Source organism: Drosophila bipectinata, chromosome 3R (assembly GCF_030179905.1).
Source record: "Drosophila bipectinata strain 14024-0381.07 chromosome 3R, DbipHiC1v2, whole genome shotgun sequence".
Lineage (NCBI taxonomy): Eukaryota > Metazoa > Arthropoda > Insecta > Diptera > Drosophilidae > Drosophila > Drosophila bipectinata.
Genome location: NC_091739.1, coordinates 17,532,476 through 17,556,947, shown reverse-complemented (window position 1 = coordinate 17,556,947; position 24,472 = coordinate 17,532,476). Strand labels below are relative to the sequence as shown.

General features: G+C 40.7%; 6 protein-coding genes across 12 annotated transcripts; 2 read left to right on the top strand and 4 right to left on the bottom strand.

Annotated features, from left to right (window-relative positions):
* Nucleotides 1-55: 55 nt before the first annotated feature.
* LOC108130550 (uncharacterized) lies at nucleotides 56-2,366 on the top strand. The gene is made up of 7 exons (XM_017249071.3): nucleotides 56-383; nucleotides 443-750; nucleotides 811-1,370; nucleotides 1,434-1,580; nucleotides 1,637-1,747; nucleotides 1,813-1,970; nucleotides 2,033-2,366. The coding sequence occupies exons 1-7, from the start codon at nucleotides 167-169 to the stop codon at nucleotides 2,317-2,319; spliced, it is 1,788 nt and encodes a 595-aa protein (XP_017104560.2). The 5' UTR covers nucleotides 56-166; the 3' UTR covers nucleotides 2,320-2,366.
* A 299-nt stretch (nucleotides 2,367-2,665) lies between these two features.
* LOC108130329 (uveal autoantigen with coiled-coil domains and ankyrin repeats-like) lies at nucleotides 2,666-5,065 on the top strand. The gene is made up of 7 exons (XM_017248725.3): nucleotides 2,666-2,998; nucleotides 3,059-3,366; nucleotides 3,426-3,985; nucleotides 4,050-4,196; nucleotides 4,260-4,370; nucleotides 4,423-4,580; nucleotides 4,647-5,065. The coding sequence occupies exons 1-7, from the start codon at nucleotides 2,779-2,781 to the stop codon at nucleotides 4,931-4,933; spliced, it is 1,791 nt and encodes a 596-aa protein (XP_017104214.2). The 5' UTR covers nucleotides 2,666-2,778; the 3' UTR covers nucleotides 4,934-5,065.
* A 4,654-nt stretch (nucleotides 5,066-9,719) lies between these two features.
* LOC108130364 (uncharacterized) lies at nucleotides 9,720-10,880 on the bottom strand. Its single transcript, XM_017248768.3, has 2 exons — nucleotides 10,176-10,880; nucleotides 9,720-10,116 (listed from the first exon to the last, which is right to left on the bottom strand). The coding sequence occupies exons 1-2, from the start codon at nucleotides 10,729-10,731 to the stop codon at nucleotides 10,088-10,090; spliced, it is 585 nt and encodes a 194-aa protein (XP_017104257.2). The 5' UTR covers nucleotides 10,732-10,880; the 3' UTR covers nucleotides 9,720-10,087.
* A 5,638-nt stretch (nucleotides 10,881-16,518) lies between these two features.
* LOC108130311 (facilitated trehalose transporter Tret1-like) lies at nucleotides 16,519-19,669 on the bottom strand. 2 transcript variants are annotated; one of them, XM_070280961.1, is made up of 7 exons: nucleotides 19,438-19,669; nucleotides 19,302-19,381; nucleotides 19,013-19,242; nucleotides 18,780-18,910; nucleotides 18,093-18,445; nucleotides 17,530-17,942; nucleotides 16,519-17,463 (listed from the first exon to the last, which is right to left on the bottom strand). In XM_070280961.1, the coding sequence occupies exons 2-7, from the start codon at nucleotides 19,369-19,371 to the stop codon at nucleotides 17,266-17,268; spliced, it is 1,395 nt and encodes a 464-aa protein (XP_070137062.1). In that variant the 5' UTR covers nucleotides 19,372-19,381; nucleotides 19,438-19,669; the 3' UTR covers nucleotides 16,519-17,265. The 2 variants fall into 2 exon arrangements, with proteins under 2 accessions (XP_070137062.1, XP_017104189.2); XM_017248700.3 differs by lacking the exon at nucleotides 19,438-19,669 and having other exon boundaries at nucleotides 19,302-19,429.
* A 758-nt stretch (nucleotides 19,670-20,427) lies between these two features.
* LOC108130279 (facilitated trehalose transporter Tret1-like) lies at nucleotides 20,428-22,409 on the bottom strand. Of its 4 annotated transcripts, XM_017248665.3 has the most exons (7): nucleotides 22,200-22,396; nucleotides 22,026-22,143; nucleotides 21,858-21,969; nucleotides 21,676-21,806; nucleotides 21,263-21,588; nucleotides 20,799-21,211; nucleotides 20,428-20,749 (listed from the first exon to the last, which is right to left on the bottom strand). In XM_017248665.3, exons 1-7 carry the CDS (start codon nucleotides 22,246-22,248, stop codon nucleotides 20,555-20,557), a joined length of 1,344 nt encoding a protein of 447 aa, XP_017104154.2. In that variant the 5' UTR covers nucleotides 22,249-22,396; the 3' UTR covers nucleotides 20,428-20,554. The 4 variants fall into 4 exon arrangements, with proteins under 4 accessions (XP_017104154.2, XP_070137063.1, XP_070137064.1 ...); XM_070280962.1 differs by lacking the exons at nucleotides 20,428-20,749; nucleotides 20,799-21,211 and having other exon boundaries at nucleotides 21,355-21,433; nucleotides 21,486-21,588; nucleotides 22,200-22,409; XM_070280963.1 differs by lacking the exons at nucleotides 20,428-20,749; nucleotides 20,799-21,211 and having other exon boundaries at nucleotides 21,355-21,433; nucleotides 21,498-21,588; nucleotides 22,200-22,409.
* A 138-nt stretch (nucleotides 22,410-22,547) lies between these two features.
* Nucleotides 22,548-24,472, bottom strand: LOC108130361 (facilitated trehalose transporter Tret1-2 homolog). Of its 3 annotated transcripts, none has more exons than XM_017248763.3 (7): nucleotides 24,316-24,472; nucleotides 24,144-24,261; nucleotides 23,973-24,084; nucleotides 23,789-23,919; nucleotides 23,403-23,728; nucleotides 22,929-23,341; nucleotides 22,548-22,875 (listed from the first exon to the last, which is right to left on the bottom strand). In XM_017248763.3, exons 1-7 carry the CDS (start codon nucleotides 24,362-24,364, stop codon nucleotides 22,681-22,683), a joined length of 1,344 nt encoding a protein of 447 aa, XP_017104252.2. In that variant the 5' UTR covers nucleotides 24,365-24,472; the 3' UTR covers nucleotides 22,548-22,680. The 3 variants fall into 3 exon arrangements, with proteins under 3 accessions (XP_017104252.2, XP_070137066.1, XP_017104255.2); XM_070280965.1 differs by having other exon boundaries at nucleotides 24,144-24,262; nucleotides 24,321-24,454; XM_017248766.3 differs by lacking the exons at nucleotides 24,144-24,261; nucleotides 24,316-24,472 and having other exon boundaries at nucleotides 23,789-23,923.

Here is a 24,472-nt window from a genome sequence, read left to right as displayed (position 1 = left end):
TGTTTTACTTTTAATATAAGTAAGCCTTGCCATAAAGATCTCAGTTGGGGAGGCCAAAGGTCTTAGTTAGTACTAACAATATACTCAACCACAACAATACTCACTACTGCCAGCTCGATTTTTGGAAAGTTAAATAGCATACGACACAGATACACAGGATCACACCATGCCGCCTTGTCGGCTGCGCCAGACGGGAATGGGCTTTAAGCCGAGTAATAAGAACCGGGAGAAGGATGGCGTGGCACCGCATCCAGTCCATCCTCGTTCTTCCCGTTTCCATGGATTCTTGGGCATGCCCTACGTGCAGCAGCACGTGATGGTCGATGAGCGATGGACTCCCATCTCGCTGACTGAGCAGTTCAAGGGCATGACCGACCTATTGAGTGAGTTATGACCTCGAAGGGCAAGAAGTATACATTGACAAACCACTATTTTTCATTAGCTCGTCGCTTGGTTTTCAAGAGTCATGAATCCAAAGCCGATCGTCAGAAAAACCAACGCCTTAAGAGGCGTCTTAACATTCAATGTCGTGATGGAAACCTTAAATTGCAAAATGTCCTTGTGGGTGATAACGCCCAAATGATACGAAACTACTTGATCAACCACAGGGACATGCAACGTTTGTACCAGAAGATGCCCATCCATCTGGTGGTCGACAACATTAATCAGAGGACATTTGTTATGCGCAAGGAGAGGGATCGTTTGGAGTTTCGTTTGTCGCAACTGAAGAAGCAGTATAAGGATCAATTGGTTTGTATTTTGGGGAGGTTGCAAAATTATAATGAGATGCTTAGCCCTGAATCCTCATAGTTGGAAGAAGCCTTGCTGGAAAATCGCATAAAGTTTGAACACGAAGCGCTATTGGACGAGGAAGTTAACTCCCGGATCTTTCTTAAAAAGATTGAGAACTCGAACGTACGTCTAAAGGCTATCAAGACCATTAATAACACATACAAGAAGATGATTCAAGTTCTACTCCACGATGAGATATTCTATGAACCCATCTTGATTTCTCTGGGCGAGGACTTGAAAGATCAGAAAAGATTCCTTCAACACATACTCTATTTGGGCATTCCGGCCATTGCCAAATTCAAGGAGCTCAGTGATGATTTTCGCAATATGGAAACAAGGTTTCGGAATACTCTGCAGGCACAGATGCAAACCTTAACCGCTTATAGGCGATCTCGGGGCCCGTCGGCCATGAACTTCAACAAGACAAAGGAGGCGGCACCACTCAACGACATCAGGAGATATGTCAGGGAGACCAGGAGCATGATGATCCTTAAACTAGAGTTGAAAGCGGTCGAGAAAATTATCAAGGAGGTGAAGTTTGTCACCCTGTGCTCCCAGGCCAAGGAAATCTATCCACGGTTCGTGTTTTGAGTGGACATTCCCTTAAGATATTTGATTTGGTTTTCCTTTCTTTTTTTTAGAATGAAAAGCCAAGTGGAGAACAATGAAAAACTGCATCGTAAGATTGTTGGCTCAATGTTGAATCATGAGATGCTAAATACAAAAGAGAGGTGCGCCAATGTGCTAAAAGGAGTTCTAGTCAACAATCTCTCAGATGAGGAAATCAAGTAGGTGATTTTACTTTCCATCCTTCCCTAAATATACATATAGCATATATTAACAGACGGTTGGAAACCATTGCTGAATTGAAGAATAAATTAAAAATTGGTAGAGATTTTAAACAAGGTACTCTTAAGCATCTCGAAAATCGAGCGACTGCTTTCTTCATGATGAGGTAAACTTTTGTGAAGGCTTGAGAACATTCTTCTTCATAAATCGCAACATTTTCATTGTTTTTAGAGTGAGTATTTGGAATCTTTTGGAGATACTGCGCCACGTTGAGCGTCAACCATCAAAACGACGAACCAAGTATCCCAATTCCTATTTGAGGTTGCCGCTGCTGAAGTTTGAAATGTTCAACATGAGGGCCGTTGCTCCAGAAATATTTGATGAAGACAGTTGAGTAGTTCTCAAAACAATCCATTCAATATAAAAACGAGTCCATCTTTCCTTTTCACAGTGGATACCATCTTAAACAGTGTCAAGCGTAAAATCTACAAGCTGATGAAACTGTATCCGCAGGAATTAAGTTCTTCGACTATAGCGGCCCATGTTGAACGTTACCATTGCGATTTCTTGGCCAGTTTGGATAGGAACGCGGAGGCTGAAGACGAGGCGGCTCCACAGGGTGCTCCGGAAGACGATCTCCTGCAGGAGAGCAAGGCCTTCGCCTCTGTTCCGAGTCGCAAGCAGATCAAGGCCCAGAGTGCTAAGGTGATGGAAGAGGCCGCCAAGCAGAATGAATAACTTGTTTTCGAAATATTACCAATTATATACTTTAATACAATTAAAAATTTTTGGTTTCTATTTTTTAATAAATCATAAAGCAACTACATAAATCTTTTAATCTATTTTCTCTTGAAAGTTTTAAAAGATTTCATCTTAAAGACTTACCGTCTAATACAAATTCATATAAAATAAATTATATAAATCTGCCAAAGATAAACGCTTTAAAAGGCTTTATAAAATAAAAGTCTATACCATATGAAGTGAAGAATATGTTGAAAACATTTTTTTAGAAAGAAATTGTCTACTAAATTAAGACAAACACAATTTCAAGTTAGCCATGAAAAACTAATCTCAGTAGACTCTGTAACTATCCACACATACCCTATACCTATACATAACAACACTACATAACTTAATCTTTAAAATCAAGACAAAACTTTTTAAGGATACATACAAACATAGATAAAAAAACTTATCATGCCGCCATGCACATTGCGCCAAAGGGGACTGGCTTACAGGCCACGTCGCGACAAGAACCGGGAGAAGGATGTCCTGGCACCCAAGCCAGTGCATCCTCGCTCTCTGCGCTTCCATGGGTTTTTCGGCATATCCTACGTCAACCAGCATGTAATGGTCGATGAGCGTTGGACTCCCAACTCGCTGACGGAGCAGTTCAAGGGCATGACGGATTTGTTAAGTGAGTTGTGTCTTTCAAGGAAAATAGAGGGATATATTGACTAACCATTACCCATTATAGCTCGTCGCCTGGTCTTTAAAAATCACGAGTCAAAGGCCAATCGTCAGCGATACTTCCGCGAAAACAAGCGGCTAAAGCTACAATGCCGCGATGGAAGGACAAAACTGCAGAATATCCTGGTCAATGACAACACCCACAAGATACGCAACTTCCTCATCAACCATAAGGACATGCAGCGCTTGTACCAGAAGATGCCCATCCATCTTGTGGTCGACAACATTAACCAGAGGACTTTTGTGATGCGCAAGGAGAGGGATCGCTTGGAGTTTCGATTGGGCCAACTGAAGAAGCACTACAAGGAACAATTGGTATGTAATGAGAGATACATAAGCACTAGTTATTAGTCTATTTTTATATTATTTTTTAGCTACAACGAGCCATGCTCCAGAATCGCATCAAATACCAAAATGAGTTCATCTTGGACGAAGAACTCAAGTCCCGAATCTTTCTGAAAAAGATTGAAAATTCGAATGTGCGTCTAAAGGCCATTAAAACCATAAACAATACCTACAAGAAAATGATTCAAGTTCTGGTCCACGACGAGATTTTCTATGAACCCATCTTGCGATCCCTCAGCAGCGACATGGAGGATCAGGCGAACTTCATCAAACACATCTTGTACTTGGGTATGCCGGCCATAGCCAAGTTCAAGGAGCTAAATGACGAGTTTCGGAATATGGAGGAGAAGTCTCGCAAGAACCTCCAGGCCAAGCTCCAGATGCTGGCATCTCTCAAGAAACCGGGTGGAACTTCAATTATTACCTTCAACAAGCCAAAGGAGGCGGCACCTACCACCAATCTGAAGAGATATGTCCGGGAGACCCAGAGCATGATGATTCTTAAACTGGAGCTGAAGGCCGTGGAGAAGACGATAAAAGAGGTTAAGTTTGTGACTTTGTGCTCCCAGGCCAAGGAAATCTACCCTAGGTGAGTTTTAGGTTGAACTTCCTGTCAAATATTTAAACATTTATTTTCTGTTCGATTTCTTTAGAATGAAGAGCCAGGTGGACAACAATGATAAGCTCCATCGCATGATTGTCAACGATATGTTGGCCCACGAAATGCTGGAAACCAAAATGAAGTGCGCCAGCGTGCTAAAAGGTGTTTTGGTTAACAATCTCTCCGAGGAGGAGATTAAGTGGGTATCCTGAACAATACTATAACTATCTTATACTGACTTCTGGCTTGTTCTATTTTACAGTCGTTTAGAGCGCATCAAGGACCTGAAGAAAACATTGGAAAAAGATACTGAATTTGAAAAAGATACTCTGCAGCATCTTAAAAATCGAGCGGATGCCTATGTTATGCTGAGGTTACTACACTTACTTCCTTAAACTATTAAATCTAAATATTTTTGTTTTCAGAGTAAGCATTTGGAATCTCCTGGAGATCCTGCGACACGTTGATCGCCAACCAAAGTTGTTGCGGGCTCAGTACCCCAACTCTTACTTGAAGCTGCCTTTGCTCAAGTTTGAAATGCTCAACATGAGGGCCGCTGCTCCGGAAATATTCGAGGAGAACAGTTAAGTGGTCGCCCAGCCAATTTATTCATACTGGAATTCATAAATCCTACGTTCTCTTTCCACAGTTGACAACATAATGCATATGGTGAAACGAAAGATCTACAAGCTGATGAAGGCCTACACGGTTGAACTGAAACCGGCGACGATCAAACGTAATGTGGAGGAGTATCACGCCGATTTCTTGGCCAGCTTGGATATGTACGAGCCGGTGGATGCCGACGAGCCGCCCCCGACTGCTCCGGAGGACGATATCTTGCAGGAGAATAAGACCATGGCCAATGTACCCAATCGGAAGCAGATCAAGGCCCAGAGTGCCAAGTTAATCGAGGAGTTGGCAAAACAGAATGAATAATTATGGTTTATCTGTGTGACACTTTCTTTTCGGACTTCCATATTGATTAGTTTGGAAAACTGGCCAAAATTTGAAGTATTTCAATTGGTTGTGAAAATTCTGGTTAGTAAGAGACAATAAAGTTCAGCTACAAGTAGCTGGTGAAAAATTAATAAATCGTGAGCTATACACAAATTGCCCAGAAGCAGACAATGGTCGCCTTCATATAATTGATCCGAAATTGCTGGAAACTTTGGATTGGGCTGGATTGCTCTTTGGAAACTCTTGGGCTCATTGTCGACGCCCTGCAGTTTTTTGTAGATGTCGGAATAATGGCCAGGAAGAATTATTGTTCCATTGCCTCATCACATAATTGGTGGAGTTTTCCCAGTTTGATTTGTGGATTGTGCAAAGTGTGAATGGGTCGCGGTGGGCTGATGGTGGATAAACCTTCAGGTTTTGATATATACGAGTATGTATGGGCTATACAGGGTACGGGCAACCTTCTATCAATTATAGCGCATTTGTTGGCCACATTTTGTCGAGTGGTGGTCGTTGAATGCACCAATAGAGCCATTAATCATTTCCTGGCCACTCCAAAGCAACTTCCTCTCCCAAAAAGCTGCCCAAAAAGGTCAGTGGTTGTCATAAAATGTTCAAATTTGACTCGATCACCGGCGGATGGAGTTGACGACTGCCTGCCTGTCTGACTAGCTGCCTGGAGATGGGTTATGGCCTGTCATTTCTGGTAGTTTTCCTTTCAATCTGGGGGCATGGAGTGTAGCAGTTGCACTTGCCTGTCTATGTACGTTTCTATCTTTACTCTTATATCTGCGTACACGATATCACGCCGCAGTCAAAAAAAAAAATAATAAATACATATTTAAAAAAAGTCAAACAAAAACCAAAAACCGGGCACGGGAGCACGCGAAGCCCATAAGCCGCCAAATGAGGTTATGCAAGTCTCACATTATTCGCGGGCCTGCATGTTTATTCATATCCACACATATTCGAACATATTCACGTTGCCGTGTGGTTTCTTCTGTCAATTGTTCCCCCACGAAAAAGCCAGACAAATTGGGTACGGAAAGTGTTTGGTCTAAAGCCATGTTGATGTTAATGGTGGTGTCTGCCCTTAAAAGTTAATACTGTGGTCAACTTTCAACACTCGAATGAAATGCTTTTACAAATATTTTGAATAAACCATGTTTTGCGGTTAAATTGTTGTGTAAATATAGTAATTGTACTATAAACATAGGGTAGTTCCAGCATTCATGTACGTATTTTGAAGTCTGAATTAGCTGCATCATTTCTGCTCTGAATCGAATAATTCGATTAAAAATACATCCATCTGAGGTCATATTCATGATCATTATATTAATAAATCAACATTTTACGGAAACAGATTAAAATGCCAAAATCAATTAATCCAATTGGGCAATGAGAATAATTACGATGGCAATCAATCAGTTCTGCACACTTTTTATTGGTGTTGCTTCAGTTTTGTTGGTAGTTTGATTTTTTACTGAGACGGCTAATTATTATAATTAGTTGGTTTTTAATAAATGGAAATAACCTGAGCAAACATGACCCCATCCTGGATAGACTACGTGGTTGGGCCTAACAAATGACCAATTTGGAGTTAGTTAGTCTTCATAATCGAAACAATGTAATTGGCTTGAAGTAGTCAAAGCCCATTTAACCCGCCACTTTGCACTCTTGGCCCAAAACGACGATGTGCCCTGCAGTTCCTGGCCAGCATCGCTCAAACAATTTCCAGTTGCAACATTTCAAGAAGCCACAACCCACCGGTAGCAGCAACAAACGTTCGTTTAATAATTATGAACCTTCTTGGATGTTGTTGGCGGCAGCTTGTGTTTGAAATTATTCGCATAGTAGCCCCAGCATCGTGGCAACAACAATTGGTAGTCAGTCAACTTAACGCGGTCTGCGAAACTAGCCAATTTCTGTTCGTTTCTGCCTGCCGGAGTCGTGGCCAAAGTTTTCTTTCCTTTTTTTTATATTTTTGGTTTTTGTACAATTTGTAAAACGAAGACGAACTACAGAGAGAAGGAAGAAAAGCCTGTTTAGAAATAGTTGCGTTGCTAGATGGATACTCTAACTTGGTTAGAATGACAAAAATAAAATGTATTTATTTGGAAGCCTTTCGACACAACAGCTTAACTACTATGGTATATTTTGATATTTTTTGTATATTATATAGTTTTTTAATAATTTTTTTCTGTAGTTACCATATAGGAAAGAGTATCCTAAAATAAGATATGTTAAACAGGATTTACTGCATTGCATGCAGCACCCCTAGGAAATTATCTTGTCAATGGCTGCGCTTCAATTGCAGTCCAGCTATTGTTGGGCTTGGGTTTTTGGGTTTGGGCTTTGAGTTTTTGGGGCTTTGGGGCCAGCGTTTTGCCTGAGATGGACAGTAGCCCGGACCTGGCTGGCAGTTCCCTTTATTTTTCCTTGGGTTTTGGGAGGCAGCTTGTTTTTGAGGTGTGTTCCTGTAAAGCGCATGATCTTAACCATATTTCTTCTTCATTTGCTGGCATAATTTACATATGGTTATATAAGCAGTAGCCACGAGGGCACCAACGGCCATGTATCCGTTGCAAAACTCAGCTCCAACTGATGCGGCATGTTTTATTTAATTGCCAAAGAGTCATACCAAGAAAAACGGCGAAAAGAAAGAGAGAGTACCAAATCGAGTACACATGTAACAGTTAACATCGATTCCATCCATCCATCCATCTATCTATCTATCAACTCCCCGTGCAATTGGTGATTTGTGTAGGGCAGATAGTTGTGTCTTTTGTTCGCGGTCAATAGGTGCGTGTTCCCCTTTCAATGTGCTCAGCATGTGGCCCAGCAGCCACGGTTATTGATAGGAAGACCGGTACTCTGACAGTCATTAAACGAAGCTCATAATTTGTCAATGCTTCTTCAGAGAAGTAGGTATTACTTCCAACAATATTGGAGTCAGCCCCAAATAAATCTCTCAAATTTATTGGATTGTCTTGTGATGATGTCTCGGCGAAGTCATCAAAGTCACGATCAATTTTGGGCTATTATATCACCTGTAGAATTATGTATTAGCAGGTTTAAGCTCTTCGGTGAGTGCTTTCCTGTCACACCCATTTCTTTGGCCCACAGACCGGCTGGAGAACAAAAGTTATAAATAAATCTGTGTCACTGGCAGAGCCCAGAACAAGACAATAGGCAACGAAAAATAACCGCTAAATTAATACACCAAAAAACATTCAAGATTATGCAATTTATAGGAGTAAATGAAAATATCAAACACGCAAGCGAAAGAAGCGAAAGAATCAAAAGACTTAGACAACAAACTTGTTTCGGTTCTAAGCTCAGAACACGTTTCGGCGAATGATCTTCGCGGCGAACTTTCCCAGCGGCCGTAGAACTTTTTGGTTGCTTATTTTTATTTTGGCCAAAACTGTTAACTGTAAATCGGCTGCGGCATGCATATTGTAATAGTGTCATTTTGTCTTGGCCCAGTCATCTGCCTAATTAACGGTGCTTCATAAATATTCAAGGAAATCGCAGATAAGAACCTTAAGCCTGCCTTCGCTTCTCCGGAGATTCGAGTTGCACGTTCTGTTTCGTGTTGCGCTGCCATTAAGATTGCTGCAAGCCTTTGACTGCCCGAAACGGTTTTGAAATCACTCTCTATAAATATGGATTTCTCAACAGCTTGTTCGCTGTGAGAGTTTTGGCATAAGCCGCATAACAACCGATTATTTTAATTAAATTCTTATTCTAAAGAGACAAAGCTGCAACGCCCACATGCCAATGGCAAGACAAATACCCGAAAATATGTATTGCCATTGTTGGGATTGTGCAATTGTGTTGTGCCCAGGTGGAGCTCACTATGCAAATGTTCTTGCCAGCAGCAAGCAGCCAGCTTATCTGGTGAATAATTACCCAGCTGCAGTTATCAGAACACGGCCCGACCTCGGACGACCTCCGGCCAAATCCACGCCCAGACCACGAGGTTGCCCTTCAGCCCAGCCACAACAACCCACCACAAGCCCCCTGCAATTGTTCCGTCTAATGCAAACATTAGACACTTCATTTCATTTGGGCCGTTGTGGCTTTCAATACCTCAATTAACCCATCATGGGCATGGGCATGCGCAGCTTCTGTTTGTTTTTCTTTGTTTTTCCTCTGCCTCTGGTGTATCTTCAAGATACCTATCAAGCTCAACACTTACACGTCTATCTGCGATTTCCGAGATTCAAGTTCCGAGATTGTCAGTCTGTGCCTCAGACTTGGTCTCAGAATTTGGGTGCCATTGAGGGGAGTCGTGAATCAGTTAAAAGTTCTTGCAAATAATTGAAAGGTTCCGCAGCTTAGGCATACTTGAGACAATTACCAAGCCCTCGATGGCTTCATTACCATAGGCCGTAATATAAAGAAATTATCTACTCAATGGTCGTGAGAAATGTGACCCTCCAAAACAATCAGCTTTTAAATTATTTATAAAAATAAAGAGTGTAATTTATAGTACTTACGAGTGTATTTTCAGCACAAAGAATGTATTATGGTTTATCTCCATAAAATATGTGGGAATATTATGTTAGCTAAGTTGGAACTAAGTAAGCTACTATTTTTTGTTCAAAAATATTACAATTCAAAAGGTAGTCTACTTTAACACACAAATTAATAGTCCTGTCAATTCCTAAGGTCTAAATTATACAATTTTCACCCTCAGGTATTTAAAAAAATCAAAATATTTAATAAGAACTTTATTTACTAAAATAAAATGCCATCCTTATAAGCGGTACGAAAAAAAGTTTTTATTAACAGAGTGTGCTGGTACCGCTCGGTATTACATATGGACGTCTTTGTTTGGTTTCGCGCTCTTGATGGCCATCTGAGGTCAGCAAAGCGCCGATCTCATAGTCTGGAATGCCAAATAATGTGGCTACAAGTGTAGTTTTGAGTTTGGTTTTGTATACCCGGGACTATCTCTCAATCGACATCGATAGAATCTAGCCCGGTGGCTTTTACACATCAGTTGACAAATCTATCGGGGAGTACCCAATAGTTCGGAGCTGCGTTTGAAATAAAATAACATTCAGACGTTTTTGAAAAAAAACTGAGGCTGTAATAGCCCTTTCAGCGATTTGGCCGATCATCTTAGCGCTTTTCAACGCTATAAAAAGGATCTACGAAATGGAATCGATATTAGTCGATATATCCAAGGGAATTCTTAGGACCGTCTTACCGGCCAAATGCTGCAGCTCCGGGTCAATATGCGGGTTTCGTCTTTTGTATTTGTTGGCGGCTGCCGGATCAAGGTGATCTCCGGCAGCCTGCCGATGCAGAGGGTCAACTGCCGGCCCATATGTGGGGGCAGGTCCCTCTACTGCCTGCTGCTGCTGCTCCAGTTTCTTATCTTTTTTTGTCTCCTCTCCCTGGCCCTGGAGCTGGGGTTGTTCCGCTTCCTGGCCCACCTCAACCCGTTTGTGGCAGTTAAAGAAACGTATCCACTTGTACGGATTGAAGCATCGCCGCCCTGGCATCTTGGAGGGTTCCTCGAGAGCTCCGGCCGCGACCTGAGAGTCGTTAGTGGTCGGATATTGGGCAGGGCCACGGCGCGGCTGTTGCTGCAGCCGGCTCATGTCTTCCACTACGAAAAGGATGCCAGCTACTATAAGTAGAGCCACCGACAGCAGAATGAAGAAACAAAGGAGGTCCTGCAGCAGGGTTCTGAGGTAGTCCGGGCTATCCGCCCGGCGCCCATCGTTTGGGCTTTGTCTTTCGGCTTTCGAAAGATCCATCACAACAAATTTTGAGCTCCCAAAATTAAATTATTTTTTTTTTCACTTTTTTTGTAAATATTTTTTTTATATTTTTTTTTGGTCTATAAATTTTGATTTCCGAAAGGTGTTTACTGGTCAACTGACCCGAATGAATGAGGCTTATAGCCGGGGCCCGGACCAGGTTAGCCAAACTGGTAAGCATTAGGCTACTTGTTTCAAAAAATGTCTCTATTCCGTTTTCCACTGCCTGCTTTTCTCATGATAAGCTCACAACTTTCCCAACAACAGCATTGAAAATTGGTGTAATTGAAACTCTTTAACGGCACTTTGGCGCCCATCAACATGGCGTTTGATGTGATTGAATTATTGGACACTTAAATGGGCGGCCCCTAGGGGAAATGCGAGGCAGGCAGCAGCCCCCTCGAATCGGCTGAAAGGGTCTTTAGCGCTTTTGCCCATTCACACCTCGGGCAGAAATACCTCCGCCCCCAAACTCCCTTTCACCTTTCCTTCGATGAATTTCCCTAGTTTGGAACTGGCTTTGGAAGCCTTACATATCACTCAGTGCTAATGAAGATGTCTCTTCCAAAAAACTGGGACCGAAACCGTGGCATCGTTGCCAGCTCTGGCACTTCATTAGTCAGGAAGTGTTATACATGAGGCTGATGGGCTTGCTGCGATGCATGCCAGGGAAATTGAGGCTTTAATTTGATTATATAGACACTAATGCGGGGGGAGTAAGTGTATTATATAAAGGGTTGTGTTAAGCGATTACCAAAGAATTCGCCAGGCAAAAATTGAACGAAACTTATGCTCAGAAATGCTGGGAATTCTATATAATACTCTTAATGCATCCTTATCCTCATTTGAGGTCAGCAAAGTAAATTTCCGCAAAACCAGGCTCAATCAGAGGGCTAAAATCAATTAAAAGGCAAACGTTAATGCTCGGTTATACAATCAGAGTTGTAAATTGTAAATGCCCCCACTGGAGTTGACGCTCGGCAACTGATAAGGCCGGCTCTGTCCCCCAACCCTCACCCAGCTGAAGAAAACCAAAGCCCGAGTCCAATAACAATGGGTTAGGAGACATTACATAACCTCCAGATGTCAGGGCAGGCACAATAACCTACAAGAAAAAAAAGCAACCTCCACTAACCGACTGAACCCAGACCCACAAGCAGAAAAAACACAAAAATAAATAAAATACAAAACTAAACTACTAAAATCCAACGTAATACGGTTTGCAGCTTCTAAAGAAAAACTAAAGTCGAGCGGGAAAATCGTCGGGTCGGGTCGGGTTGTGTGTGGGAAATTGCGACAACGACAAATAAATTACAGCAACGCTTAAGGTCAACCGATTTGTGCAGAAATGAGGCATATAGAAAACATATTGCTGCGATCGCTGCCTCACTGATAACCAAAGAAATGAATAGGCCCTCCTCGACTTCCAACCAACTCCCGACTGTTAGCTGTGGAGTGCCAACTTCCAACTTCCATTTTCCGACTGCCAGCGAATCGTGGCTACCTCAATTGCTGGGGGTCAAATGGCGTTGAGGTAACGAGGCGAGCTAAATCATCGACTCCACTTGGGAGTCAACACGTGCAGAGTGTTCCATGCCCCCGGCGGTACTCAGAAACCGATAGACGAAACAAGAGTCTCCTCTGGAGTCGAGAAGCTGCTCCGCCAGAATTGATTGCCACTTGGGAAGGCCATTTCGGTTGCCTTTCTGCTGGATTCGTACATATAAATCAAAAGAATTCTTTTTTGTAAATGCTTTTTTTTCAGAAATTGCAGACTGCCATGATTTAAGTGGCGCGGTGGGCCCAAAATCTTGTCTGACATTAGCCATCTAGCCGGGGAGTGCCTCAGTCTGGGGTAAATCAAGGTGTCAATTTGGCGTGTGAGCTATTTGGGGATGGCATTCAGGTAGTTGGTGATCAATTAAATTCGCATTAGCCGGTCGATTATCTATATTAATTTAAACCATTGTCTGCGATTTGGGCAAAAAAAATGGTGTGAAAATTGTGGAATTGGAATAAAATAATGGTCAAGTACCCTTATGTTATACGATTGATTTTTAAATTGGTAATATGTTTTTAACAAATTAAAAAAAAACCCTTAAGCTAAGACATGATGTAAAGCTAATTTTATTACTAAAACTTCACCGTCTGGCTAAAAGGAGTTTCCCCATAACCCTTACCCTTTCTAGATGGTAATTGTTTAGAGAGTTTCATAACCCCTCGTAAAAATACTGCAACTTCCATAGCTTTGGTTATCTTTGGTCTTCGTGTCTGCATGTCTTCATTTCACCCACAGCCACCACAAGATTGTGTTAAAATTTTATTTTTGCATAATTGAAAAAATTTAACAACTTAAAGCAAACAAATTTTTTGTTAACTGTGAGCATTTTGTAATTTTGTTAGCGTGCACATTTCGCTGCCTGACCCATTCCCTAGTAGAAAAAAAATCCTATCCTATCCTAACAAAAAAATAACATTATTACAACAAGCAGCGTGATTTCCGGAAGTTGAAGCGCAATAAAGGCGCCTGCGCCTGCGCAAATGTCGTCGTCGTTGCTGTCGAATTGATTGTTGCTGGGTTGCCATGTTGCAGTATTGCAGTGTTGCTGCTGCCGTTGCAGCCCAGGAAAGTCGTGCGCCAACAGCTGCAACAGACTGTCCTGCCTTCGTGCGAATAATGTCATTTGTGTTTGTTTTATAACCAAATTTACAACAACTTGCCACTGCCGGTGACAAGATCATGAAGAAAAGAAAGCAATCATGGCCTAACAAGTACTTGGCATAATTGTTATAGTCCATGTCAATGTTGTCAATGGTACATTCTCTAGAACATTTTCCTCCTCTCTTAACTTTTGCAAGCATCACGATTTCTTAGCAGCTGTCTAACGAACAAAAACTAACTAGCCAACTTTAGGAAAGAGGCACACAAACCTAAACCCTTGCTTTGAGCAAACACCTGTCTCTTATTTAACACTTACATTTTGCAATCTCCCCCTAGCATGATTTTTATTTTCTTTCCCTTCCTGAAAAACAAACAAATACTGAAAGTGAATTGTAGCACTTTCTACAACTCTCCACTTTCGCCATGAGCTTTTTTCTAGAAGAGATTCTCATCAATCATGTTATAGCCAAAATTATTTTTACTTTTGACTCGTTTGGTAAGAACAAAGCCAACTGCTTCAGGGTCAAGAAGTTATGTAATCTTATAGGACACAAAAATCTTGCGTCAGATGCAAAAATAAAAGAGTTAATTCCTAATTAATAGGTTTTCTTTCTTTTCTTACCGCTGTTATTGGTGGCCACGCGATCTTACATAATAATTATAGAAATAAAGCTGTCGTGGCAGACATAAATTAGCATTATAGAAAATAGAAAGGTCCCCACTTCTTTTTTGGCCAAATGGACCCATAGCCAAATGGTGTTTTTGCCCTCGCATCCAACCCAAGTGTATGGGCCATTCTTTTGGCTGATGATCGTGGCTAATTTTATGCCACAAATCTTTGGATTTCATAAATCTCTGGTACTGGTATGGCGAAATTTCGTTCAAGTGGCGGGGCATTAAATTAATGTTCTAAAACAAAATTTATAATTCATGTTTAAAGGCCAAGACAACACTTCTTATTTCTTTTTTGTCGTTCTGTAAAAAATGATGGCTTTGTCCGGGCAACCAGGCAACCGGCAGTTGAAGTTGATTTAATGACCTTTTTAAGATGCTGATGCCGATGCCGATGCGGAGATGGTGGCATAGACACAGGTACTCTTATTAATTATAATATTGGCAGTCGATTTATAAATGCTTCACTCATAAGAAGCGCTAATTAAAGTTGGATTTTTTCCGTCTTGCAATTCTGTTGGGCTCAATTAATTTTGTCAAGCCTTAACAAATGGCTGTTTACTCACGTAAACAGTTTAGTAACTGGTTTGGATCCTTACCACAATTACTTTTGCTTTGCAAGGCCACACGTTTTATAAATTCTCTAGAGACGTTAAACTCTATAAAGTCTAGAGGAAGGCATCTATTTGCATTCACTTCTGCAGCATTGATGTCTTTATATCTTCACGCACTTCTTGGGCCTCTTGACCTTTCAATTAATCATGGCTAAAATAAATGTGTGTGAGTTTTCCACTTGAGATTTGTTAACGGTAGCTGCGGCTGTCACTCAGCCAATCAGACATGTTTTACCATAAAGTTTTCACACCGTCAGTCAGGTTTTTTGGCAGTAAGCCAAACTATATATGAATATTTAATTATTTTCGGCTCATCTATGTTTAAAATGCAAATAGTGTATTTGAGCATAAATTAAGGTTTTATTTTGGGAAAAGGTCACTCAACTTTGGACCGAGATATTTAAATTTTGTTGAAACAAAGTATATGTGTTATGCAAGCCCCCTTTGAAAAAGAACCGAATCATTCAGTCGTGCTTCAGATTGAATAATTTTTGCGGTCAATAGAAATGCGGAATTCGGTTAGCTGCCCTCCCCATTCACAAAATTAGAGCATATAAATATTTAAAGCAATTTTTTACAATTACCGAAATCGATTTGCAACAATAGAAACTCGACAGCATAATGAATTCAATATTTCCAATGACACAATATATAAATCGGGAAATAATTTCTCTCGCAATTGCTTTGCTGTCATCCAAAATAAATATCTATTTTTTTCTTTTAAATTTTTATCAATGGAGATCACTGGGTGAGTGGCACACAGCGCTAATTGTAAATTATGGTTTGAAATCAAGAGTGCTACCGGGAATACAAACAACAACAAAAATGACATTTTGGCCAAATGGAAAATTGCGTGTTAATAGTCATGCAGGGCAGACAATAGATGGCTCTGGGCTCTGGCTTTCTTTCAACCGATCTGAGCCAAACAATTGGCATCCGTGTAGCCACAAATCAAATGCTCGTAATCGCAACAATGAGCAATCGCTCACATTAGCCCCGATTGTTTGGCCAACTTTACAGCCTACTTTTTTGTTTGATTGGGAATGGGAGATTCGGGAGCGGTTGCAGCATCAGTGGCGCCATTGGGCCACACACTTTGATTGCCAGGCCTGGGGGACCTAGCTTCCGGCAAGTCATTCAGAGCTGGAGATGGTTACCAAAAGTCCGGGTATACTTTAAAGATTATTTAAGTTTTCAGCCACCAAGAATATCCATGTTATAGAATATCTCTTCTAAAACTTGTACCGTTTTTGTATTGTACCTGTTAATGGGTTTAAACCTTTCCCATCTCTGTCCAGGGCTGACCCATCACCGTGTGTGATTATCAACTTAATCAACGTAGGCTAATTGCTGTCTGGTGCTGCATTTGCACTTAACTAAGTGCAGCTAGGTTGGAGTTGCCACAAAATTTCCGCCTGTCAGCGACGGGCTCAGATACGTAGATCCCATTTCCAGTTTTTGGGGGCGGGGAGAAAAACGTGTGAAAATTATGAAACGGTTTTTTGATGCAACGTCGCAACGACTTGGGGTAAGTGGATGGATGGACTCCCAAAATAAGCAACTCGCCCCCACTCCCCGCCCACTCAAAATGTGAGCATTTGATTGTGCCTCTGTGGATTTTGTGCCGCCATTTGGATAGCAGTCGCTTGGCTTTGTTTGGGCTGGCATCGTCTCTGGAGATCTGAGCGAGATTTGTGTGTCCTGTCAGGGAGATCAAATTTTCTTTTCTCCGCCGCTTAATTTGCGCTGTAACTGCATTTCGTAGAGCCCCCCAGAAGAGCACCAAAGTACCAGAGTGTAGCAGAAAAATAAATAATTTTTATTGTGTTGAATTTATGAGTCATTGTTTGGCTCTTCGGCTTGGCTGGCTTTTTGGATTTTGCATTCGCCGCTGCTGGCTTTATCTTCTACGCTTTTGCGAGTTCATTAATTCTGCATCTCAGCATAATCGCAGGAAAGACAGGTATGCAACTGCCTTTTCCCCCAAACGTTTTCTTGCTTATCAGAGAGTTAGTTTTCCCCCCATTCCATTGATCGATTGTGCAACTTTGTTTTATAACAAACAGTCCACTAACTGCCGGTTAAGTTATCTGGCAGTTACCAGTATAATAATATAAATATTTCACCCAAGAGATGATAGACAGATTCGAATCGTACACTATCATATTTAGACAAATAACAGCTATCACACATACTTAGGTCTAATCGTACAATTTTCGCGCTTATCAATCACAAGATCACAGCCCCGCGACTTTCTCCAAATAAAATTAAATTACATTTCTATGCACAAAAGACGAAAATAATCCGCCAGAGAAAAGAAAACCGCAGAGCTCGAAAATTGAATTAGGTTCAAGAGTTCAGGATGAGCCGATGGCTCAGCTTTTTTGTGCCACAAATTATTGAGTGAGTTGTCTTGACATGAGAGCATTTTGGAATCCCGCAGCTTATGCAATGGGTTTGGCTTCACTTTAAAAAACAACAAAGGCAGCCTAAGCGTGTGGCGTGGCCGTCGAGCCCGGAGCTCCGAGGTTGATGCCAAGCTCGAGCCAAGACATCATTGGGTTTCACACGACAACGGTGTCGTCAGTGCGTCATCAGCTTGCCTTTGGTCTCCGGCAGAAACAGGCCCAACACAATGAATCCGAAGAAGCACATGCCCGCCGACATGAACATGGTGGCCGCCAGGCCCTGGTCGTAGATCATGATGGGGTAGATCTTCAGAGACACAAAGATGAAGCCGCTAAACGTGGCCATACTCAGGGAGGTGCCAATGGATCGGATCTGTAGATGGGAGGTAATCGTATGAGGTGTTGAACGAGACCGATGATCTGTGTTTCATAAACTTACCTTAGCCGGCAGCATTTCAATAATAATGATAAAGATCAGGGGTATTACTCCCACCGAAGCAATGCAGGTCACATAGCACATTACAATCAAGGGTAACCAACTATTTTCGGCCAGGAACTCCTCCGATGCGAAGCACTTCAGCAATGCGATCGTCAACTCGCCCAGCCCCATGCCCGCCATTGAGGTCAGGAGAAGGACTCGGCGTCCACATCGATCCACCAGAGCCACGGCACACAGGATGCTCAGCACCTGGACACCGCCCACCACAATGGTGCAGGTATTTGGGTCTATTTGGCTTCCCAGTTCGGCAAAGATGTGGGAGGTGTAGTTGAAAATGGCAAAGCTACCCGATAATTGGTTGCAAATAATAAGCACAAAGATCAGGCCAAAGACTTTCATAGTGGGTAAGTTAACTGAAAGATATAAGGAAACAAAATATAGATTACTAAAAACTATCCATAAACGCAAATCATGGTGTGACTAAAAGTCAACCCCATCACAGACGCGTTAATCTTTTATCTTGTAGATACTATATTCTTATGTAGATGCTTTATCTTACTCACAGAAATCACGCTTGGTAATTTTCTCGGTGATGCCGCCACTAAGAACCTGAAGACGGAATGAGTCGAACTCAATTTTGGCAGCGTCATGATTAGAGGCCTCTTTATCGCCGACTTTTGGGGCCTTGAGGTTCTTATAAAAATAGTAAGATTTCTCAGCCTGTTCATCCCGACCCCGCCGGAGCAGATACTGGGGGGTTTCAGCAAGACCAATAATAGCCAAAAGGAAAACGATAGGGAATGTAATGGCTATACAAGGCATCAGATGGTAAGAAAGATACGAGGCCAGCGAAAATCCAATCATCATTCCAATACTAACGTACATCATGGCCATGGAAGATAGGGCTCCACGAACTCTGTAAAATTGAAATATTTTGATTAAAATAATATTAAAGACAAGTATAAGAAACTACAAGATTTAAGATCTATGTATGTTATTGTTTTAGAATACTAGGAAGTAAGATAATCGCTCATTCTGGGGATTTAACTGCTACGTAACGCCACACTTATGGAGAATATTTCTTAGACATCTATCTAATCGTTTAAATAGTAGACAACATTAGGCAAGGTTCTTCAACCTAATGATTTTTTTAAAGGCTTATCGACCTCACGTAAAACTTGAAATAATCAACCATCTATTTGAGATTTGTAAGCCTTTAACTGGTTTCCAATATATATGGTGCCACTTACCCATTATCTGCAATTTCCGCGATGAATATGGGTAATACAACGTAGCAGCCACCGCCTGATATTCCGGCTAAGAATCGGCCGGCATATAAATAACCTACGTTTTGCGCGGTATAGATAAGGATCCAATAGGTCTACGGGAGTTGGAAAATCCATAATAAACAAAAAGCGATAATCAATGAGTCAAGAGGTATATTTGATTGGGAAACCCCTCTAAAATAATAATAAGCACTCACCATGTTGGGTATGGCCAGGAAGTACATGCAGAGTTTTCGGCCCAACCGGTCTAGCAGTAGACCAAAAATTATATTGCCAGTCAGAGAGCCCAGTCCAATCAGAGATCCCATCCAAGATGCCTCACCGATGGTGATAGGATCTCCCAGTGGACTGTGATCCGATCCCAGAAGCCTTAGACTTGGAGACAGCCATCCCACACCAACTCCATGGGTTAGCGTCATGATGTGCACTATGATTTATATACTTTCTATTAAAATTGTTCATTTAATCCACCTTAACTCCACCCACCCGTCATTGTGGCAATAATTTGCCAACGGTAACGTGCACTGAAAACACTTAATTTTTCACCGGCCGTCATTTTTGTAGGACTAAAAAAAGGCTGTTACCGGTTGGAAAGTCGTGCGACTACTGCAATATTCCTTACAATGTTCTCGTCTTATATTGAGTACTGAAAATCACGCCGAGATACGTAATCTACTGGTGAATATTAAACAATTATAACGATTATAAAAATCTTCAAGATTAGATTAGCGAGGCAAGTAGTCCATATCAACTGGACGCTGATTAATCTTCCACTTTATGATTTTTACCATTTGTAAATAGTTTTTGAAAAAAAATAAACAAGATATAAAAAAATATAGCCCTTTACAATTGTATTGTTGTCAAACTCTAGGTGATATATCATGTTTTGTTGGGGTGATGAGGCTATGCAAATTTTCAAATCTCTGTTGTATGTCAGGCAAGTCAATAAAAAAAATGCACTTGTAAATTTAATCGGAATCAATTATATTTATTGTTTTTATTTTTTATATAAAAGTAAAAGTATTTTTCAGCCTATGCTGTCTGATTTCATTTTTTCAAAATATAATGGTGTCTTAGGTAGAAACTCTTTAAGGGAAGTTCCCTATCCAGGGAAAGATGTACTACCTGTGAAGGTAAATGGTATACAGACTGCTCCTGATTAAAGAAGTTTGTGCTCCACATATATTATATAAACGTTTATGAATTGGTTTAAATATATAGTTAATTTACATTTTGAGTATAAAATACGATGTTTTTTTTTGCTTTGGTAACTCATTGTGAATTCCCAACGTAAATTCCCACATTTGTAGAATAGTTTCTTTCACTCGGTTATCACCTTATCACCCGAATGTAAAACTTGAAATATTCTGCCAACTAATGGCCTGCTCCCCATGTTTTAATGACCAGCTTACCTACTATCAGACATTTCTGCGGTATATAAGGGAAATACAACAGAATCGGGGCCTCCGGTCATTCCCGCCGACAACAGAGCCACATAAAGATATAATGCATTACCCAAAAAAATAAGAGCCCAATGGATCTTGGAAGCCGATTTTTTATTTTTGTAGATACATATATAAAAACAGTTGGGTTTTAGGTGTGAAATTATCATTCTTTAAAATGGTTTTTTATATAAGTAAATTAATTTTCCTCGAAATTTAGAAGGATTTAGAATTTAGAAGGTTATTAAATCTCTTTGACAAAATTGTGACCTTAAAAGAACCTAAAAGTTTCTACCTTTATGCCAATTGTTTGTTTTTGGTCTCTGGTAAAAATATTCCCAATATTATTAAAGCTACAACACACACCGACGCCGACATAATCATAGTGGGCCCCAAACCATGTTCCGCCATCATTATTGGATATATCTTCAGAGCAGTAAATGCAAGGATACTGAGCAGGCACATGGACGTTGAACAGCCAATCGAAATTATCTGCGGAAAGAGACTTAGCCAAAGTACAGATACGGATTCACATTATCACCTTGTTTGGCAAGAGCTCAACGACAACCAAGAATGTCAAAGATCCCACGCCCATGCCAGCGACAAAGATTATAAAGCACATTGTGGCCAGTCCGAACCATCCATACTCCTTCAGAAATTGCTTGGAAGCAAAGTACTTTAGTCCGGCAATGGTCAGCTCTCCTCCAGCCATTCCGCCCATGGAGCTTAGGAGAAGGATGCGACGACCCACTCGATCCACCAGAAAAATGGCGCTAATCATGCCCAGCAGTTGAGCCACCCCGAGTCCAATGGCACTTAGATTTACTTCAAAATCGTTGTTAAGATGACGAAAAATAGTGGTGGCATAAGTTACAATAGCAAAGTTTCCCGACATTTGGTGGGTGCACAAAAGCACAAATATCAGGCCGTATGCTTTCCAAGCTTCCTTGTTGCCTGGAAAATAATAAACATAATCCATAAACCTTATTCTCAAAAGTAACTTACAGTAGTCATTAATAGTCACTATGTCGACCGTGCCTTCGTTAGAAAGTCTTTCCTCAAATTCTTTGAATTGTTTCTTAGATTCAGAGTCTTCGTGAGGCAGATGCTTGTAAAAGTAAAAGGACTTTTCAGCCTTTTCCGTCTTACCGGCTTTTAGCAAAAAAAATGGCGTTTCTGGTAGAAATGTTATTGATATTAAATATATTGTTGGTAGTAGTAGAATTACGCAAGGAAGCACTTTGTAGTCTAGGAAATATCCCAAAATATACCCAAGCAGAATTCCAGTAGATGTAGCACAAACGATCGTTGACGTTAGAGCCCCGCGGATGCTGAAAACAAATAATTGCATAAATTGAACTTAGTTTCAAAAGTTTAAATTATTATCTTTGGCTTTCCACATTCAATGACTAGCTTACTTAGAGTCAGCAATTTCAGATATAAATACTGGAAATACTGAAAGAACGCAGCCTCCGGACACTCCCGCAAAGAACCGAGCCACGTAAAGGTATATTACATTTGTTCCAAAGTAAATAAGAATCCAATGGATCTGTGGTACAGAAAGGGGTAACTCTATAAAATGTAGGATCTTTTTACTTACAGCATTTGGAAAAGCTAAAAAATACATAATGGGCTTGCGTCCCAAATAATACAGAGGAATTCCTATGGATACGTTGCCGAATAATCCGCCGATTGCAATTAAACTGCCAGTCCTGTATAAATAGTTTAGATTTTGGAAAAAGGATTAAAAGGGGTATGTTAGTATTACCATGAGGCCTGGTAGACGGTGAGTTTTTCGTCTAGAGGTGTGTTGTCGGAGGAGAGGTAAAGGTACATCGCAGACAACCATCCAAGGGCCATCCCATGTGCGAGCATCATAATTCCCACTGCGGATGGTTATGTTCTTATGATTATTTATATGAGGCAAATATTTTCATCATACTCTCCAATGTGGCTATGATTTGCCAACGACAGCGACCCAAATCTATCATACTCCAAATTTTGTTATTTTTAAACTTGAATTCAGAGTAAACATGACAAATTTTGCAAAAATGTAATATTTCCGGATCTCATAAAATATTTATATATGGGGAGAAGTTCTGCCATACTGGTATTCATATTGAGATGTGGACTATAACTCTATGAAACAGCTACGAGATCCAAACTTAATAATAAAAGAATAGTAAAGACATCTTAAATGAGTTTAAACTTCGCAAATCGAGGATACTTCTATTTTTTCAGTTAAACTGGAAACCTATTGCTTTAATAATTCAAACAAAATGTTTCCGGGAAGTTATTACTCTACAAAGTTTATTGTACAAATTTATAAGCCTGAAGATTCATAGAATCATTAGTATTCTATCTATAAGTTAAACCGACTGAAATTTTTAAAACTCCAACCATTATACATACATACATACATCTTATGCCAAGTGTTTATTTTTGGTCTCTGGTAAAAATAAACCCAGTATTATGGCAGAGAAGATGCACGAAACCGCTGTCATAATCATAGTGGGGCCCAGGCCATATTCTGCTATCATCTCAGGATATATCTTCAGAGTAATAAATATAAAGATATTGAGTATTGCTATGCTTATTGATGTGCAAACCGAAATAAGCTGCAAGTACTGCCTGAGCAAAAATATAACAAAAAATGTATGGAAATGTTCACCTTGATTGGCAGTATCTCAACGATAATTACAACTGTCACAGATGCCACACCAATAGAAGAGAAAAAACTTGTAAAACACATGGTGGCCAGTCCAAACCATCCCTGCTCCTTCAGAAACTCACTCGAGGCGAAATACTTTAAGCCAGCTATGATCAGCTCGCCCAAAACCATTCCGGCCAAGGAGCTTAGCATGAGAATGCGTCGACCCATTCGATCAACCAGAAATAGGGCGATAATCATGCCCAGTAGTTGAGCCACCCCGAGAATAATGGTGCAGAGATGCAAGTCCAATTTGCTGTTAAGATGCTCGAAAATGGTAGTGGCATAAGTTAATATGGCAAAGTTTCCAGACATCTGGTGGGTGAACAAAAGGACAATGACAAGGCCGAATGCTTTCCATGCTTCCCTGTTGCCTGGTTAGCATGTGTAATTAAATAAACAATTAATTAAACCATATTCTTAAGTATAACTTACAGAAGTCTTTTGTGGTGATTTTCTCGACCGCGCTATCGGCAAGAAGTTCGTCCAGAAATTCTTTAAACTCCTTCTTGGACTCGGGATCTTCGGCCGACAAACCTTTGTAAAAGTAATAGGACTTTTCAGCCTTCTCCGTTTTGCCGGCCCTTAGCAGAAATATTGGCGTTTCGGGTAGAAATATAATTGATATTATATATATTGTGGGTAGCACTAACGCTACGCAGGGAAGCACTTTGTACGCTATAAATGAAGCACAAATATATCCAACAAGAAGTCCAGCGCTTATAGCGAGAAAGATCGCGGATCCTAAAGACCCACGGATGCTGAAAAGAAATTTAGAGTTAATATTTATTTATTTAATATTAAAGCCTATTAAAGTCTACTTAGTGTCAGCAATTTCAGCAACAAATATGGGAAACACAACCACACCACCGCCTGCGGCTACTCCCGCCAAGAACCGAGCCACATAAAGATATATTACATTAGTCCCAAAGTAAATAAGAATCCAATGGGTCTGTCTTGAAGAGGAGGCTATTACCATTAAACATACAAAATGTGTCAACTTACAGCATGTGGAATAACTAAAAAGTACATCACAGGTTTTCGGCCAAAGTAATCAAGGGGGTATCCCATTATTAAATTGGTTGTTAAGCCTCCCATACCGAGAATGCTGCCGATCCTGGTTGAAATTTTTTGGATTTCGTTAAAAGGTAAAGGGAACTGTAATAATAAACATACCAAGAGCCATGCTGGACGGTGAGTTTTTCGTCAAGAGGCGTGTCATCAGACGCAAGGAAGACATACATCAGGGAAAACCATCCAAGGATTATGCCATGTGACAGCATTAACAAGCCCACTGCGGCGTAATATTATTAGGATTATTTGAATTAGGTAACCAGTTGCATCATACTTTCCAATGTGGCTATAATTTGCCAACGGCAACGACGCCAACCCGCCATAATTAACAATTTTATTTTATTTATTTTTTTGTTGTTTTGAACTTTAATTCTAAGAAGGCATGACGATTATAGTGACTGCCATACTTGGGCTTCTGTCGCATATTTCCG